Here is a 20,578-nt window from a genome sequence, read left to right on the forward strand (position 1 = left end):
CTAAACGTCTAGTATAAATACAGATGTGACATTATGGGCAGACTGGTCTGTGTGCACTGGGGGAGGTTTACACCGCCTCTCCGTGTCATGTGACCGCCCAGGAAGAAGGCAAGACGCCGGTCTCTGGGGGTCGGCAATGGACGGAGCGCTCCCTCTACAGGTCGTCTTTCTACTCCTCCTGGGGGCACAGCTGGGGGCTGGAGCCAAGTATGAGCCCACCTGGGAGTCACTGGACGCCAGACCCATCCCGGACTGGTTCGATGACGTCAAGTTCGGGATCTTCATCCATTGGGGGGTGTTTTCTGTACCCAGCTTCGGCAGTGAATGGTTCTGGTGAGTGTCTGGGTGGTGAGGGGGAGGGCTGTGACCACTACAGTCCCAGGATCGGGAAATGTATGAGCGCTAATGTTTGTAGCTGAAGTCCCAGACATGGCGGTTTTGTTTTAAAGTCCAGCTCCAACTTTTTGCACCCTTCCCTCCCAGAAGCCCAATTATTAAAGTAGAACTCCGGGAGTATGAGAAGACAACCCTTGTGGTGGGGGGGGGGCCCTTGCACTAAAAGGAAGTGGCTTCTTTTACATAGGTGGGTCCTCTGGTTTTTGACCCAAAATGGCACAGATCAAAATGTGGAAATGAACCCACTGCCACCTTTATCCCCCACCTCTGGGTCCGTTTAAAGAGGAACTTCACTTAAAAGCAAAGCTCTTTCTTTCTTTCTCTTCTTTCTTTCTCTTCTTTCTTTCTCTTCTTTCTTCCTCCTCTTTTTTTCTTTTCTTTCTTCCTCCTCTTTCTTTCTCTTCTTTCGTCCTCCTCCTTCTTTCTCTTCTTTCGTCCTCCTCCTTCTTTCTCTTCTTTCGTCCTCCTCCTTCTTTCTCTTCTTTCGTCCTCCTCCTTCTTTTTCTTCTTTCGTCCTCCTCCTTCTTTTTCTTCTTTCGTCCTCCTCCTTCTTTCTCTTCTTTCTTCCTCCTCCTTCTTTCTTTCTTCCTCCTTTTCTGGGAGCAGGTACCTTTTCCTAACAGGAAATCCACCTTCCACTTATCCCACCTAGGCAAGAATTGCGGATGCTCAACCCATCCCCCACCCCTGGAACCTCTTGGGACACATCACATGTCCCAGGAGACTGCGGGACCATTCACACAGCACAGCGCCTCTCATGCATGCACAGAGGGAAGCAGGCTGTGAAAACACCAGGAAGTCACAGCTGGCTTCTCTCAGCCAATGTAGCAGTGCTGGGGTTCCCGAAGAACCAGCCCTGGTGTAGACAGCACTGGACTCCTGGACTGGTAAGTGTCTGTTAAAAGTCAGCAGCTACAGTATATGTAGTTGCTGAATTGTATTTATTTTTTTGTTAAAAAGGATTTGAAGTTCCTCTTTAACCACTTGCTTACTGTGCACTTAAACCCCCCTCCTGCCCAGACCAATTTTCAGCTTTCAGCGCTGTCACTGTTTGAATGACAATTGCACGGTCATGCTACAGTGTACCCAAATTAAACTTTTATCATTTTTTTTCACACAAATAGAGCTTTTTTTGGTGGTATTTAATCACTGCTGGGTTTTTTATTTGTTGCTAAATAAAACTAAAAAGGACCAAAAATTTTGTAAAAAAACAAAACCGTTTCATAGTTTGTTATAAAATTTTGAAAACAGGTAATTTTTCTCCTTCACTGATGTGCGCTGATTAGGCTGCACTGATGGGCACTGATAAGCTGTGCTGATAGGCGGCACTGATGGGCACTAATGGGCACTGATAGGTGGCACTGAAAAGCACTGATGAGGCAGCACTGATAGGTGGCACTGATGGGTGACAATGAAGGGCACTGATAGGTGGCACTGAAGAGCACTGATAGGTGGCACTGAAGAGCACTGATAGGTGGCACTGATAAGTGGCACTGATAGGTGGCACTGATGATCACTGATGGGCACTAGTAGGTGACACTGATAGACAGCACTGATCTGTGGCACTGATTATGAGAGCCATTGATTGGCAGCACTGGTGGGCATTAATAGGTGGCACTGTGGGCACTGGTAGGTGGTACTGTGGGCACTGGTAGGTGGCACTGGTGGGTACTGATAGGTGGCACTGGCAGCTGACACTGGTGGGCACAGAAAATGCAGCCGTGGCTTTCTGTGGGAGGGACTCATGTCCCTCTGACAGAATCCGGTGATCGGCTTTTTTTTTCCCTCACGCTCACAGCGTGAGGGAAAACAAAAATACAGGTTACAGATCCTCTGTTTACATCACGTGATCAGCTGTCATTGGCTGACAGCTGATCACGTGGTAAGGGGCCAGGATCGACCCCTTACTCTGATCTGTGATCAGCCGAGTCTCATAGTCTTATAGCACACCTCATGCAACCCGCAGGGACGCGCAGTCAGCACTTGCTCGGGAGGACGTCCATGGATGCCCTCCCGGCAATTAAGGCCCGCGCTGTAGCCATCTTTTGGCTATAGCGTGGGTGACAAGTAGTTAAAACAGAGTTCCGCCTGCAAAAAAAAAGGGTAACAGGACATGTCCTTACCCGACCTCACACTTACCTGTCCCTCGGTTTCTGGCATCTTCAGTAAGGGAATCAGGAAGTGAAGCCTTGCAGCTTCACAGCCTGTTTCCTACTGTGCATGCGCGAGTCGCGCTGCGCATTCTGAATGGTCCTTTCTGTTTTCTGGGACCTGTGTGTCCCTCAGAAGACAGCTGGGGGGAGGTAGGAGGGGCCGGACATGACTTAGTTCGCCGCGGATTCTGCGGCGCACTCTCACCAGAAGTGGGACCAAATACCTGTATTAGACAGGTATCTGCTCCTTCCTTCCCCCTGAAAGGTGCCAAATGTGACACTGGAGGGAGGGGAGGAACTGGATCAGTGAACGTTCCATTTCTGGGTGGAACTCTGTTTTAACCACTTGAACTCCAGAAGATTTTAACCCCTTTTATGACCAGGCCGTTCAGCCAGGTTCTGTTGAAGGGGCATGACCGAAAAAGTTCTGCTGACCGGCATTCTCGGCCAACAGCTGAAAGCGATGACCAGAGTGTTCTGGCGGGGGGCGTTCCCCTGTCAGAACACAAAAGCTCAGAGGGGAGATCACTGTACTAACATTGGATTGTCAGTACAGCGGCTCCTCCCGAGCTCTTCAGCTTTTTTCATTCAGCCCACTGGGCAGCAGCTACAAATACTGTAGCTCCTGATTTTTAATAAAAGGACACTTACCTGTTCAGAGATTCAGAGCTGTCCCCACCTGGACCGGTTCTTCGCTGGTCCCCAGGATGGCAATGTTTACTGTGGGAAGCTGGCTGTGACTCCTTGCGGCTTCACAGCTGGCTTTCTAGTGCTCATGAGCAAGCCGCACTGCGCTGTGTGAATGCAAGAAGTATGCAAGACTACAAGTGCAGTTGCACCAGAGCTTAGTAAATGAGGTGAAGCTTTACTTTGCAAAGAATACCCAATAACATTCAAGGAAAAAAAACAGCACTTTTCCTTGCACATGCCTAGATGATGGAGGTCAGCAGAGCTTCTGCTCATTTACTAAGCTCTGGAGCAACTGCACAGTCTATTTGCCTTTAGTAAATCCACCCCTATGCATCTTTTTCTCCTAGCTAAAGAAGAATGTAGGTAAACAGAAAATGTCTGTGTAAAATAAATAAATAATAAAATAGCTACACTAGGGCTTGATTCAAGATGGTGTCAAGGTCAGTGTGTTTTAGGTACATTATAAAAAAAAAAAAAAAAGGTTAACTATTTAGTCTCAGTGTGTTTTAGATAAGATAAAAAACAAAACAAAATGTGCACTATTGTTTCTTTTCCCTACTACGGGTACATACAACAAATAATAACTACTTAGCAACCACCCCATGTACATTTACTGCGGCAAGGCGGCTGCTGTGCTATGGATCATGTATCTGATATGTGATCAGCGCTTCTGGGTAGGGGGCATGCGCATGCGCCCACTGCCCCTGCTGTGCTGCGGTTTGTTACAGCACAAGTCGATTGATCGCTGGGACCCGCTGATTGGCTCTGTCATTCGTGGAAGAGAGATCTGTGTTGTAAATAGATAGCTGTCATAGTGCGGCGGACAATCTGACACTGGGTGGGAACTGACACTGATATCACTGGCTATAGACGGTTTGAATCTTGGCTGATTCAGCAGGAACCGGTCGAGATTTGACCCGTGTGTGGGTAGGCTATATGTACCAAGTTGATCGATCGATCAACTTGGGTACAAGCAACCTGCTGGAATCACTTGCAAGTATCACTAGCGGCTGCTATAGCCGCTAGCAATTATCACTGTATTCTCCTGGTGGGGATGGCTTCCCCCACTGGGAGCAGACATTTACTTGGCAGGAGGGATTCCCCTGTCAGCACGGTCTGGATGGGAATCATGCAAATCATGCAAATCCCGTGGTTGCATGAAAGAAATTTGCACCGTCTATGACCTGCCTAATACAGTGATCAGTGCTAATAATATACACTGTCACTGTACCAATGAGACTGGCTGGAAATGGGTTACAATCTAGGGGCATTTAAGGGTTAACTATGTGCCTAACAATGTCTCTTAGATTGTAAGCTCTAATGGGCAGGGCCCTCTGATTCCTACTGTATTAAAGTGCATTGTATTTGTACTGTCTGCCCTCAAGTTGTAAAGCACTGCGTGAACTGTTGGCGCTATATAAATCCTGTATATTAATAATAATAATAATAATAATAATAATGTGTAATGTGTGCTGCTTTTACTAATCGATGTGGTTGAAAGCAGAGAGAAAAAACAGCCACATTGCTGCTCTCTGTGCAGAGTCCTGTGTTGTTAGTAAACACAGAGCTCTGTACTGTGATTTGCCAAGCTGATCAGCGGGTCCCAGACATAAATCATTGGCTGGGACCTGCTGGCCGACTTGTGCTGTACTGTTTTACAGCACATATGAGGTGTGTACATGATCCAGCGGACTGGCCAGTCAAGATGGCCGAAACCTGGCACCCGCAAGAAGGTGACGAGAAGATGCTGGCAGAAAAAAAAAACACTTGCGCTTTCAGTAGTCACGTTTGTCGCTTGTGTGTTCATTCCCATGGCTAGAATAAATTAATATTCTGACCAGTGAAATGAATTAATGCCCAGATGCGTGATGCACCTAAACGCATCTAAACGCAAAATGTGGCTTTAGGTGTGTTTTTAATTCTGCTTTTTCCTGCACTGGAGCAAAGGTGTACGGGGAGGAGACAAAAAACATCCTGTGTGCATGGGGCTTTAAATGCTATTCCATATTAAAGATCCTGTCCCAAGTGTGCACACTTTTTCTAGTTAACTATGTAACTAAACAAGAATAGCAACATACCATGAAAGTGTTATTATCAGCTTAAACATGTTACATTAGGTGATTTGTCTGTTCTTGGCTTTATCCTGAAATGACAAAAGTGGCGATCAAGTCAAAGTCCTTGGTGGAGAAATTTGCTTGAAGCCACCATTGCTGACTAAAGCTGTAACACCGAGCCATGTCCATTGAGGGTGTGCTTTTGGTTGCAGGGTTTTGAAATGATCGTTTCCATAAGGAATCCCCATTTTCACCAGCTATTGTGCAACTCAGAAAGTGCACAAACAAGTGTCTGAGTTTCACAATAGCTGGAGTAACAGTAAGTCAGCAAACAGGCATGTGACTTGCTCTAGCAGAGTGAAAACCACCCATGTCACTTCCCTCTAGTGGATCTTTCTAGTTTAAAATGTGAGTTTGTATCAAAGCATATCTGGATATGTCATCTAGTCCGTTCTTTTGCTTTGGAGCTCTTTGAGATCTATTCACCATAAAATGTAAGGAGGAACTTATTGGCTGAAGTTGGTGTAACTATGAGGTAATATGAATATGACATCAGGTTTGAACTGGTGGTATCACAACTAATGCCCTGTACACACGAGCGGTTTTGCTGTCGGAATAAACTCTGAAGGTTTTTCCGATGGAATTCCGCTGAAGCTGTCTTGCATACACACGGTCACACCAAATTCCGACCGTCAAGAACGCGGTGACGTACAACACGTACGACGGGACAACACATACGACGTCTCGTACATGCGTCATTTTTGGTACGTCGGAACAGCATACAGACGAGCGGTTTTCCCAATAGGAATTTGTTTCGTCGGAAAAATATAGAACATGTCCTCTATCTAAGTCCGTGTGAATTTTCGACGTAAAAAGTCAGATGGGGCATATACACGGTCGGAATATACGATGAAAAGCTTACATCTGACTTTTTCTGAGCGTGTGTGCGGGGCATTAGGATGACGGCACCATTCTCACATGACTGCAGTCAATAAATCCTGAATTGACATAAAACAAGGTAAGTGCAGCGCAATAAAACAATAAATGAATAAAAAAGTCCCCAAGATAACACTACAAACAGATGAAATCTGTTTTTCAATGGCCTGAGGAGATACGATCCAAGAGCGATATGTGTATGTGCTCACCAGAGGCTGTGGACCTCTGCACAGCAGAGGTCAAACTCACGTATATCCCCTCAGGGATGATGGTGTCCTGGATACTGTCACTGGAGCCGAGTCACAAATCCTGATGTCAACAGGCAAAGGTAAGCTTCCATAGGAAAAGACCCCAACGACTCTAGGTATCCGGATCAGAGTGTCACAGGCATCATGGGTATCTCCCCGGTGTCAGCAAGTAAAACACAAAGAGAAATCTTCTCTAAGAGTAGTCCGTTTATTTAAATAAGAATTGTGTGGTAACAACCACTATTAAAAAGCGCTCACGGGCGCTAAAGCATACAGTGTCCACAGTACACAGTCGGGCTGCGGTGCACAAGCAGACCCGACATACAGACGGAGGCAGCGGGTGACGTCCGATGATAAGCTCCTCCCCCCGTATGCGGCGTTATGTCCTATTGGACTTCGTCAGCGAGACCCCTCGCTGACGAAGTCCAATAGGACGTAACGCCGCATACGGGGGGAGGAGCTTATCATCGGACGTCACCCGCTGCCTCCGTCTGTATGTCGGGTCTGCTTGTGCACCGCAGCCCGACTGTGTACTGTGGACACTGTATGCTTTAGCGCCCGTGAGCGCTTTTTAATAGTGGTTGTTACCACACAATTCATATTTAAATAAACGGACTACTCTTAGAGAAGATTTCTCTTTGTGTTTTACTTGCTGACACCGGGGAGATACCCATGATGCCTGTGACACTCTGATCCGGATACCTAGAGTCGTTGGGGTCTTTTCCTATGGAAGCTTACCTTTGCCTATTGACATCAGGATTTGTGACTCGGCTCCAGTGACAGTATCCAGGACACCATCATCCCTGAGGGGATATACGTGAGTTTGACCTCTGCTGTGCAGAGGTCCACAGCCTCTGGTGAGCACATACACATATCGCTCTTGGATCGTATCTCCTCAGGCCATTGAAAAACAGATTTCATCTGTTTGTAGTGTTATCTTGGGGACTTTTTTATTCATTTATTGTTTTATTGCGCTGCACTTACCTTGTTTTATGTCAATTCTCAGGCTTTGTTGTGATTACCTGTAGTGTTCAGCTTGCAATTTGGTGAGGGTTTTGGTGTTTGCGCTGATTGCCATTCTATTATAATAAATCCTGAATGACTTTGTTTACTTTGTGCTTGTGTAGGCCTTCCACCCTCACAGAATAATTACAAATTATATTTAGTTGGGGGGGGGGGTAACAAGATGAGAACCTGTAGTAGGATGTCAACCCCCTTCCTGCTGACTAGATGAATATATGCGGCCTCACGTAAATGGGTCTTTATTTATGCATATCTCTCTTTGTGCTGGGAGTGCGCCACACAGCGAGCTCCAGGAACAGAGACCAGGCTCTCACCAGGTACTAACAATCGGGGGCTCAGGACTCCCGGTTGCTGTGATAGCCTCTCACTGTGAGCCTGCCCCTGTGTTTACTTCCTCTTTAAGGGCCGGTTCACACTGCTGCGATGCGGGAACCCTGCAAATCTACTGCGGTTCCCGTATCGCATGTGTCCCAGCGGAAGTTCACACTGACCTATACGAACTGCTGGGAGTGTCATTCCTTTCATCAAGGTAAGAAAAAAAAACATAAATTGCCTCTCCCCCCCCCCCCCCATCCCTAAATGCTTACCTGACTCCTCTTACCAATCCATCACTGTCCCGGCTGCAGCATGCTCTCCTCTTTTCCTGGTCTCACAGGAGACACTGAGGGTTGGAAAGACATAGGTTCCTTCTGCGGTCAGTCAAACTCCAGTGAAGTGGGGGTGTGGCTTACCTGTGCTGTTTGTGTCTATGGATGCACACAGCCCGGCTACAGAGCATGCCCGCACAGGTACCCCCCATAACACACAGCTTGCTAAGGGGGAACTAACTAGATAAGGGAGAAGTGGACTTCCAGAAGAGGAGGTAAGAGACTGCTCTGAGCAATACTGTTGCACAGAGCAGGTAGCCTTTATCATTTTTAGTGTTTTACTTGTGTTCTAGGGCTAGCATCTTAGTCAAGGAAGTAAATAAAAGGGATTTCTGAGGAGAAATTAGAGCTGCACGATTCTGGCTAAAATGAGAATCATGATTTTTTTGCTTAGAAGATAGATCACGATTCTCTCACGATTCTCGCGGCGTAACATCATCTTTCACATTAAAACAAAAAAATTGGGCTAACTTTACTGTTTCTTTTTTTTTATTATTCATTGAAGTGTATTTTTTCCCCAAAAATTGCATTTGAAAGACCGCTGGGCAAATACAGTGTGACATAAAATATTGCAGCAATTGCCATTTTATTCCCTAGTGTCTCTGCTAAAATATATATAATGTTTGGGGGTTCCAAGTAATTTTCTAGCAAAAAATATTGATTTTAAACTTCAGAAAGAAGTGTCAGAAAAAGATTTAGACTTTAAGTGGTTAAACTTCCTGCATTTACATTTCCACAGAAGTTCTTTCCCTTTGATCTAAGAAGGAAGCTTAGTTACAATGTTTCAAGTTAAAAGACTTGACAGACTTCCCAGATGCTTTCTTTTGACAGCTGAGTGAGCAGATAAAGTCTCTCCACTTTGTTTATAAAAAAGAATCAGCAACCTCTGCAGGATCATCAGGGGAGGTGAATCGAGATCACGATTTTTTAACGATTAATTGTGCAGCTCTAGGAGAAATGATTATGAAAGTTTTGTTGGTGTGGAAGGAAATAATTATTTTTTTACAACATAAGCCAAGTTGTATTTCAAGATCATCGGTCTTTTAATTGTGTTTCAGATACTATATACAATATATTTTGGTTTTGCTTTTTAATGCAGTCTGTATTTTTTGCATATTATTATCTACCCAAGCATGCCCAGATTATAATTACAATAAGTAATTTTGTATTTTTTGCTTTTCTATTTTAGGTGGTATTGGCAGGGAGCAAAGTTGAAGCCTTATGTCGATTTTATGACTAAAAATTATCCACCTGGCTTCAGATATGAAAACTTTGGACCCCAGTTCACAGCAGAGTTTTATGATCCACAGCAGTGGGCGAATACATTAAAAGCATCAGGGGCCAAGTATGTTGTTCTTACTTCAAAACATCATGAAGGTAAATTGCAGGATGAATTTTGTTTATTATTTGTCATTATTGACAATGCACCAACATATACCTAAAGTGAAAGTTTTCATGTCAAAAGCATTGTTATTGTATACAGTTTCAGCTTTCTTAAACCATTATGGATTCTTGATTGTTTTCTTAAAAAGGGACAGAGCTCTGGAAGCTGTACCCTCAAAAAAGGCAGGCATAGGGCAAAGGACTTTTCACCAGCATTTTTTTTTAGGTCTGTCTTGTTCTGCCCTGTGCTTAGTTTTTTTTTTCTCTAGTCAATAGGAATGGAAAAGCAGCTTGCTGCAGCATAAGCTCACATCTATGCATGTTGCTTTTTAGCGTTTCTGCAGTGCTTTTTGCTGTGCTTTCTGCGATTTGCGTTTTCTATGGCTTTTTTTTGGGGGGGGGGATTTGTTGTTGGGCAGATTTAAAAACAGAAATTGTGGCAAAATCGCAGTAAAAACCCACTGCATGCTTTTCTGCAGCTTCTCTGTTGAAGTCTTTTGAACCAAAAAAGCAGTGTTTTGCGTTTAAAAAGTCCCTGACCCTTTCCAAAAATGCAGAGGCACAAAAATGCATTGATGTGAACAAGTTCCATAGTAACCCATGTTAAAAAAATGTCCTGCGTTTCTGCGAAAAGCATGAAAAAACATATTGATATGAAATGAGATCACTTGCAGGTCAGAAGCAGCTGGAAATTAACTTATAAGCATCTTTTAAATGCAACTTGATTGCACCATTTGTCCATCTACACCCCTTTCACATGGGCACTTTCAGGCAGCAATAATAGGGGGTTGAGGAGTGTTTTTAAAGTGGTTGTAAACCCTCACATATACCAGTGAAGTGACTGGCCTCAGAGAGATTAAACAAATCCTCTTACATACAGTGTCTCACAAAAGTGAGTACACCCAGTATTTTATTCTATCTTTTCATGTGACAACACTGAAGAAATGACACTTTGCTGCAATGTAAAGTAGTGAGTGTACAGCTTGTATAACAGTGTAAGTTTTCTGTCCCCTCAAAATAACTCAACACACAGCCATTAATGTCTAAACCACTGGCAACAAAAGTGTAAAAAATATCCAAATTGGGTCCAAAGTGTCAATATTTTGTGTGGCCACCATTATTTTCCAGCACTGCCTTAACCCTCTTAGGCATGGAGTTCACCAGAGCTTCACAGGTTGCCACTGGAGTCCTCTTCCACTCCTTCATGACTACATTATGGAGCTGGTGGATGTTGGAGACCTTGTGCTCCTCCACCTTCTGTTTGAGGATGCCCTAGAGATGCTCAATAGGGTTTAGGTCTGGAGACATGCTTGGCCAGTCCATCACCTTTACCCTCAGCTTCTTTAGCAAGGCAGTGGTCATCTTGGAGGTATGTTTGGGGTGGTTATCATGTTGAAATACTGCCCTGCGGCCCAGTCTCCGAAGGGAGGGGATCATGCTCTGCTTCAGTATGTCACAGTACATGTTGGCATTCATGGTTCCCTCAATGAACTGTAGCTCCCCAGTGCCCATAGCACTCATGCAGCCCCAGACCATGACACTCCCACCACTATGCTTGACTGCAGGCAAGACACACTTGTCTTTGTACTCCTCACCTGGTTGCCGCCACACACTCTTGACACCATCTGAACCAAAGAAGTTTATCTTGGTCTCATCAGACCACAGGACATAGTTCCAGTAATCCATGTCCTTAGTCTGCTTGTCTTCAGCAAACTGCGGGCTTTCTTGTGCATCATCTTTAGAAAAGGCTTCCTTCTGGGACAACAGCCATGCAGACCAATTTGATGCAGTGTGCGGTGTATGGTCTGAGCACTGACAGGCTGATCCCCCACCCCTTCAACCTCTGCAGCAATTCTGGCAGCACTCATACGTCTATTTCCCAAAGACGACCTCTGGATATGACGCTGAGCATGTGCACTCAATTTCTTTGGTCGACCATGGCGAGGCCTGTTCTGAGTGGAACCTGTCCTGTTAAACCGTTCTGTGGTTTTGGCCACAGTGTTGCAGCTAAGTTTCAGGGTCTTGGCAACCTTCTTATAGCCTAGGCCATCTTTATGTAGAGCAACAATTCTTTTTTTCAGATCCTCAGAGTTTTTTGCCATGAGGTGCCATGTTAAACTTCCAGTGACCAGTATGAGAGAGTGAGAGCAATAACACCAAATTTAACACACCTGCTCTGCATTCACACCTGAGACCTTGTAACACTAATGAGTCATGTGACACCGGGGGAGGGAAAATGGCTAATTGGGCCCAATTTGGACATTTTCACTTAGGGGTGTACACACTTTTGTTGCCAGCGATTTAGACATTAATGGCTGTGTGTTGAGTTATTTTGAGAGGACGGCAAATTTACACTGTTATACAAGCTGTACGCTCACTACTTTACATTGTAGCAAAGTGTGATTTCTTCAGTGTTGTCACATGAAAAGATATAATAAAATATTCACAAAAATGTGAGGGGTGTACTCACTTTTGTGAGATACTGTAAATTGTACCTTTTTATTGCCTCTTCTTTACATCCATTCACAGTGCTGAATTACAGCTTGTCTGAAAGTTCAGGAAAAAGAAGGCAGTAAGCTGAAGTCACACTCTGCAAAGCTCAGTGAGGAGAGCTGATTGGAGGGAAGGGAAGGGAAGGCTGTCAATTAGCTGGAGCTCCCTTCCCTGTCAGCATTCTTCTCTTGGTGTCAGAGATCAATGGAACGATCCCCGCTGAGCAAGCGGATGTTCACGTAGCGGATCATCACTGATCCGGCTCGTTTGAAAGGACCCTTAAAGTCTAAACCTTTTTCTGACACTTGTTTCTTACAGTTAAAATCAGATTTTTTTGCTAGAAAATTACTTGGAACCCCCAAACATTAAATATATTTTTTTAGCAGAGGCCCTAGGGAATAAAATGACGATTGTTGCAATATTTTATGTCACACTGTATTTGCACCGTGGTCTTTCAAACGCAATTTTTTGGGAAAGATACAGTTCAATCAATAAAAATAAAAACGAAACAGTAAAGTTAGCCCAATTATTTTGTTTAATATGAAAGATGATGTTATGCCGTGAGAATCGTGAGAGAATTGTGATCTATCTTCTATGCAAAAAAATTGCGATTCTCATTTTAGCCAGAATAGTGCAGCTCTAAAGGGCATGTCATAATTTTGCTAGGCATACCACCTGCACTGACCCCTATAGATGTAAATGGGGCTTCAGCATTAAATCCCTCTTCTAACAAGCGTGTGGGAGGCAGCATATTCCCTCCTATCACCTACTAACTGTGGGCCAGCTGCTGCTGACAGACTAGCTAGGCCCATGTCAAAGAGGCCTAAAGGGGTTCCTAAACTTGTGCTGTGTAACTAAATGTAAGGCACCAGTGTTAAGGTTACCATTGCATTTTGGTAAATTGCAGTGTATTAAACAAAACCCTGCTTGTTGGAGTCTCCAGCAAAATGCACTTTCTATAGGGTTGCTTGATAACATATGTAAAACATGTCGGAATTGCATAAAAAGAAAACACACTGCATTGTCACGCAGAGATGTGAATGCAGCCATAAAGATTTGGCAACCATATCCTTGGGCACATATAACAGATGTTGACATTCTATACCCCAAGCTCATTGTGTGGGGTAAGACAAAAGCAGTCATACACTGATGCATCCCTATTATACACAGGTCCAAAAATGATCTTTTACCCAGTGATAATTTTGTCTTTTGGAGACAGTCATTTACATGTATTTTTGCCTTTTTAGGTTACACTTTGTGGGGCTCTAAATTTTCATGGAACTGGAATTCTGTGGATGTAGGATCAAAGCGGGACCTTGTTGGGGAGCTGGCTGAGGCCATCAGGAATACCACAGACTTGCATTTTGGACTTTATCACTCTCTATTTGAGTGGTTCAACCCGCTCTTCCTTTTTGATAAATCTAATTCTTTTAAAACACGCACTTTCCCAAACTCAAAGTCCTTACCTGAACTGTATGAACTTGTGATGCAATACAAGCCGGAAATTCTGTGGTCAGATGGAGATGGTGATGCCCCAGACACATACTGGAACAGTACTGGTTTTTTGGCTTGGCTCTATAATGAAAGGTATGATAACCATTATTTTAGGAAAGGAGGGATAATGTCATTATATCCAGGCAGACTATGTAAGAACCGATTGTGCGAAAACTCCAGTATGAGTTTTCAGAGCTGATGTGTAGGAATTTATGGCAAATTGTGCCATGAGTAAGTGTGCAAAAAAAAAGCTTTCCTTTCTCTTTCATTAAGGAACACAAGATTGCAGGGCCTGCTTGGACAGTGACTTGTGGGCACTGGGATCTGCTTGTAGAGCTTTGCAGATCTTTGTTTATTGTGTTAACTACGAACATACAAAGGAGAGATGGAAGCACACAATGAAAGCCGGTCAATGTCAAATATGACAGGAAGGATTCAGCTCGATTCCCCCAAACCATGTTCCTCTAACGCTTTTCTCCCATAATGGGCTTAACTGTAGAGATGACCTCTACAATCAAACCCATGACACGTGAAACGCATTAGTGGGATGTGGTTTGAGGTTCGGAGGGGGGGTGGAGCTGAAGCCCTCCCATCATATTTGAACATGAGCTGCTTTCAGTGTGTGCTTCCACCTCTCTTTTGTATGTTTCTAGTTAACACAGTACACAAAGAGCACACTGGTGCACAGACTGTAGGCCATCCAGTAACACGCCCATCAAAAAAGCTTGCCATCGCTGCAGGATCTTGCATACATCAATTTTTTGGCACATCGGGATAAAAATCCAACACAACAGACTTTCAGCCAGAAGAGGAGAAGATCTTGAATACCCAGAAGCGCTGGGTATTTTGAAGGGCTCCAATAGATAAAGGGAGCGGCTGGCAAGCATAGCGAAGGTCAATGGGTAGGGGGTATTAGCTTTCAAGAATACCTGTCACCTTGCACTGAATGAGCAAAGTAACATTCTTTTGAAGGAACAACTCCAGGCATCCCGAAAAATCATAATATGAGCCACTGAATAACGGAGAGTGCGTAGACTGCTATACACAATACCATGTTTACTATAGCTGTTTATTCTTCTTTTGTGACAGCAGACCATTTCTTAATCTTTTTTTTTTTTTTTTTATATAATTTAGCCCAGTTCGGGACAATGTTGTGACTAATGACCGATGGGGATATGGTAGCATTTGTAAACATGGCGGCTATTACACATGTAGTGATCGTTACAATCCTGGGCATCTGCTACCTCACAAATGGGAGAACTGCATGACCATTGACAAACGTTCCTGGGGATACAGGCGGAATGCTTTAATCTCTGAAATGCTGACCATTGAAGACCTGGTGCAGGTGGGTTCTCACATACATTCTGCAAAACTGTTGTGGGGTCAGTTTACAAAGCCTCACGAGTTACAAGTGTAATCAACCTCCATTTTTTTGTGTCAAAGCTTAAAGGAGAGGTACAGCCAAAGCACGTTTGGATGTATTTCTCCTGTGCAGCACAGGCGTGCAGTTCGTTTTGCATTCCTGTGACCCGTTTTCAGCAGAAGCCCGCTGTCTTCTGACATCACAGAGCCGGTCCAGGCTCGGGCAAGATCACTATAGTGGGGTCAGGATCCGCACACATGCCTGGACCGGCACCTGGCTCAGCCTCTCAGAGCCACTAAGAGCCTAAGCCAGCTGTGCCCCGTCGCCCCCACAACCCAGCGCTCCAGTGAGTGAGGAGTGGCAGAGCACAGTGACTGACAGTCAGCAGCTCTTTGCTCGGGGAGCCATGAGAGCCGAGCGATCTGCAGTGTTAGATTGCTCGGTTCTCAGTGTTAGAGCCAGTGGGGGACAGATGCTGCATCCACCTAGATAAGTATGAAACTGCAAAAACCCCATACTTCTCTTTTAATTGAACAAGCTGAAGTTAGAAGCTGATTGTTTACCATGCACAGCTGCACCAGATTTTGCACTCTCCAATTTTAGTAAATTGGAGAGTTTATTTAAGTTTATCTATAGCAAACATTATTATTTAAGTTTTGCATGGCACATAGAAGGGTAATGCTGGGTATACACGTAAAGTTTTTGTTCAACCCAGCGGGCTGAATGAAAAAAAAAAAACTTGAGAGGTCGCCATACTAACTAAGCAATGTTAGTGCAGCGATCTCCACCACTGTGCCTTTGTGTTCTGACAGGGGGCCTGCCCCCTACTAGAACACACTGATCAGAACTTGCAGACATTGGATGGTTTTCCAGCAAGACCATTGGACAAAGGCCGGTCAGGCAGCTGTACACACTGTCTCTGCTGAACCAGCCGATATTTGGGTCGTGTGTACCCAGCATTAGAACCCATGCTAGGTTTTATTGCAGTCTGTGCCCACTTTCACCAGGTCCACTGTTTTGCCATGATGACCACTGCCATCAGGACAGAAAGTGATGGGAAATGTAAACACTTTTGAACATCAACAGATGTGAAGTGAAGGTAAAACTTCCAATGGGGCAGCTATTCTAGTGACAGCTGTCTCAAAAGGAGACTTCCCCTTATTTGAGAAATTTCAGTACCCGAACACTGACAGGAAAAAACTGGCATAGCGTTCCTTGCTAAATAAGAAATGATTTACAGATACACTTTTAAAGGCACTTTTAAACATTTAGGTTTTCTAATGGCAACAGCAACTCACTCACTGACCCAGAGGAGCTTACAATCTAATACCTCCAACACAGTAAGTAAGGCACACACATTCCCTCGAGGATGAATATGGTGAGGCCAGATAACCTACCAGGGATTACCCTGGAGCCAGCAAAAAAAAAAACCTATGCAACAGGGAGAACAAAAGGGTATATAGGGGATTATTTACTAAAGGCAAATCCATTTTGCACTACAAGTGCAAACTACAAGTGCAAAGTGCACTTGAAATCGCACTGAAAGTGCACTTGGAAGTGCAGTCGTTGTAGATCCGAGGGGCACATACAAGGTAAATAAAAAACAGCATTTTAGCTTGCACATGATTGGATGATAAAATCAGCAGAGCTTCCCCTCATTTCAGATCTACCCCTCAAATTTACAGTGACTGCACTTCCAAGTGCACTTTCAGTGCAATTTCAAGTGCAAAGTGGATTTGCCTTTTGTAAAAAAAAAAAAAAAAAACCCCATACTGTCCCTTATTGGAACTGAACCCAGCACTCCCAACACTGCTAACATTTTTTTTTTTTTTTTTCAGCTTTGGAAATATGATATTTGAAATGCTGTATTTCATAGTGTGCTGGCATGCATGTGTCATCATGTACTATACTGTTGTTTAATAACTGTTTTTCTCACTTTCTAGGAGTTAGTTGAAACTGTATCCTGTGGTGGGAATTTGCTGTTGAACATTGGTCCAACGCATGACGGTCGAATCCCGGTAGTATTCGAGGAGCGCTTGAGGCAAATGGGTAAATGGCTTGAAGTAAATGGAGCAGCTATTTACAGCACAAAGCCTTGGAGAGCACAAAATGATTCACTGACTTCAGGAGTCTGGTGAGAATGAGAACACAATAAATAGATCAGTAGAACAAACCTGTGATATATTTGTACTGTTAAGAGTGGTGCATGTCTTTGTGATTTTTCTTGTTTGCCCCTGTTCTCTTTTTTCCCATTGCTAAGAAACTTTATTGTGCACGCTGGATAACATTTTATCCACAGAACAGTTACTGTATTTATTGGCGTATAACACTCACTTTTTCACCATGAAAATTGGGTGCAAATAGCGTGTGCGTGTTATACGCCAATACGTCAATTTTAGCTGCCTCGGAGGGGACAGGGAAGGGGGGCGGGACGAGCGCCGTCAGATTACATACAGTGAGAAACTTCTGTTTACTTGGCGTCCTCTGTAATAGGAAGTCCCGTCTCCTGGGCCGCCATTGGACCACTGTTCTGTCTATCATAGGAGATTCTCACTGTATGTAATCTGTCAGCGCTCGTCCCGCCCTTCTCCCTGTCCCCTCTAGGCTGCAGATGGGCATTGATCAGGCTGCACTGATGGCAATGGTGAGGCTGCTGCATTGATGTGGATTGGTGAGGCTGCATTGATGGCACTTGTGAGGCTGCAGATGAGCACTGACCCTTATTTTGCTTCAAAGTTCCTTATTTAAAATGTAAGGGTTTTTTCCTGAAACTACCCTCTTAAAATGAATGTGCGTGTTATATGCCTGTGCATGTTATACGCCGATAAATACGGGTATATGCTTTATCCACCAACAATGCATGTGTTTTTTTTTTTTTTTTTATAGATAAGCAGTAATACAGCTATCACAGTTGCTAAATTTAGACTCTACTACTACTGCATTCTTGACTTTTCAAGTTTTTGGGTTCTGCAGTATACGGCTTACTTTAATATATAGGATATTATGTTTATTAGGGGGGATGCATTATGTCTTGCAAATTATGCACTCTATTCTGGTTTTAGTTAAGATAAATAGGCTTAATCAGACCTTTTAGTTTCATTGCAGTGCACAGAGCCCATTCATTTATTTATTTATTTTTTTAGGGCCTCATTCACATGGGTGTACCTTCGGGTGTACCAATCTGTTCATGCATGTATGCACATGCACTGGTTTTGTGTGCATTTGCATGCAGGCAGTTCCATTCATGTCTATTGTCCATAGCGGCTTCACAGGCACAGCCGCTCATCCTAGTTTGACAGCCATGCTGATGCGTGTCCCTGAACAAACACTATCTGTTTGGGGATACGCGCCCGCCCAGCTATCAAATTGAGATGAGGGGCTGTGTCCCTGCATAACGTTCATCCCAATAGACATGAATGGGACTGCTTGTATGCACCTGTGCATCCCATGCAGGTGAAGATGACCCTTTGCATGGGTGTACAGATAATTACAACCATGTAAATGAGGCCTAAAACACCACATCGCAATGCATGTAATGAGTATTGTGGTGTGCTGTAACAGGGGCCTGTGTGTTGGGGTGCCATTCTAAATATATGTCCCTGCAAAGCACTGCCCAAAATGCCATGTGTTACTGTGTGTTAAAACAGTAAACGCACATTACCACAACACATACAGTGCCTTGCTGTCGCAAGACTTGAAAATTGCTGTTCACAGAGGCTCTCCATCCAATCTGACAGAGCTTGAGCTATTGTGCAAAGAAGAATGGGCAAAAATGTCACTCTTTAGATGTGCAAAGCTGGTAGAAAAAGACTTGCAGCTGTAATTGCAGTGAAAGGTGGTTCTACAAAGTATTGACTCAGGGGGGCTGAATACAAATGCACGCCACAGATATTTATTTGTAAAACATTTTGAAAACCATTTTCATTTTCTTTCCACTTCACAATTATGTGCCACTTTGTGTTGGTCTATCACATAAAATCCCAATAAAATACATTTACGTTTTTGATTGCAACATGACAAAATGTGGAAAATTTCAGGGGGTATACTTTTTCAAGGCACTGTAGGTCCAAGAAGACCTTTTGGGTTAGTTTTTATGTAATTTTTTTTTTCTTTAGTTCATGAGTTTTTAAGCTGTTTATAAATTGTATTCAGGTAGTAAAAAAGGCAAATAAAATACAACAATCTATGACAGAAATTGCAATGTTTGAAAAGATGGACTTTTAAAGGCACGTATATAGATTTTTAAACAAAATTAATTAATATGCATATATATATATCACAATATTACAGTACATATATAGCGTCAAACATAAAAGTTGGACTACTAGTGGTTGCCCTAATGTACAGACTAGATATCATTTTACTGTGTGACAATACTGAAGATGCATCCACACGAGGATATCCTCTTAATTGGGGTTCCACTTCTCCATTAATAGATTAAAAACAGTTCTGCTCTACATGTTTTGCGACTATATCCGACACTTCTTCAGGAGCTTGAATATTTCTATATGGAAAAATATTTTTAGTAACAATATATTGTATGAAACAACTTTACAATTAAAAAAAAAAATAAAAGTAAAAACGAATTGCTGCAAAAAATACATTTGATGTATCTAAACTCACTTGCGCCGTAGGTACCAGGCAGCAAGACTCCCCCCAAGAAGAGAGGGGAACAAACAACCACCAGGGCCTCCAGAACCAGGAAGTAACCGCAGTTAGCACATGAGTTGGGGTGTGGGGACATACAAGGTAACTAAAAAAGTAATAGGAAAAAGGGGGGTAGTATATCATTGGGGTAAGTGGCCCCGGGTATGGTGGTATATAACTGTATACTAGGGTACTCCCTCCCAATACTCACATATAAAGCACACTTGGCTTGTTTGATTAAAGCAGGCTTTCTTGGCAGTTTTATTTTTTTTTTATTTTTTTAAATTTTTTTAAAATTTTTATTTAGGGAATGCAGATTATACAGAAATGCAATGAATCAAACATGTCAATCATCTTTTTCTATGGTTAGGCTATAATAATAGCTCATCAATTAAGTCAATGTACAATACTGGGTCTTGGCAGTTTATATAGGGCAGGGATATGCAATTAGCGGACCTCCAGCTGTTGCAAAACTACAAGTCCCATCATGCCTTTGCCTCTGGGTGTCATGCTTGTGGCTGTCAGAGTCTTGCTATGCCTCATGGGATTTGTAGTTCTGCAACAGCTGGAGGTCCGCTAATTGCATATCCCTGATATAGGGCCTTGCAGGTCTAGACGCAGAAAGGAACGGGCAGAGAAACAGGCTCAATATCAGAACAAAAAGTACAGGCGTACTAGTAATGCAAATAGTGCAGCAAGGAGCATGGATTTACCTTGAAGCCGTTGCTGGTATTATAAAACAAAGTCTGCTACTAGTAAAGAGTAAAAAGAGTTTTGCTGCTGACAGACAATGCAATGCCAAATTGATACTGTACTATTCGGCACATGCATGACCTACCTGAATGATGAATTCTTCCCAAATACATCCTGGGTAAAGCCAGAGGAGCGAGGGACGTCCATCTACCTCGAGGCACCTGGGGAAATGGCGACCTCGCCTCTGTTTTGTATGTCCTGGCCGGGATCATACGCCAGAACGGCGTCTGACGTCGCCCAGTTCAGCCGAACGCATTGCTGTTTTTAAGCTGTTTTTTAAATTGTATTCAGGTATTAA

At 43.6% G+C, this 20,578-nt stretch overlaps 1 protein-coding gene across 1 annotated transcript in view; it reads left to right on the top strand.

Moving 5' to 3' along the window:
* Positions 1–54: 54 nt before the first annotated feature.
* The window catches only part of FUCA2 (alpha-L-fucosidase 2), a 29,418-nt gene continuing 8,894 nt past the window's right edge, over positions 55–20,578 (top strand). The window contains exons 1-5 of the mRNA XM_073627415.1: positions 55–333; positions 9,337–9,524; positions 13,271–13,610; positions 14,652–14,862; positions 16,824–17,014. Of these exons, the coding sequence (XP_073483516.1) occupies positions 137–333; positions 9,337–9,524; positions 13,271–13,610; positions 14,652–14,862; positions 16,824–17,014 (1,127 nt within the window). The 5' untranslated portion in view covers positions 55–136. The remainder of the gene's footprint in view (positions 334–9,336; positions 9,525–13,270; positions 13,611–14,651; positions 14,863–16,823; positions 17,015–20,578) is intronic.

The sequence above is a fragment of the Aquarana catesbeiana genome, linkage group LG04 (genome assembly GCF_042186555.1).
Source record: "Aquarana catesbeiana isolate 2022-GZ linkage group LG04, ASM4218655v1, whole genome shotgun sequence".
NCBI classification, from domain to species: Eukaryota; Metazoa; Chordata; class Amphibia; order Anura; family Ranidae; genus Aquarana; species Aquarana catesbeiana.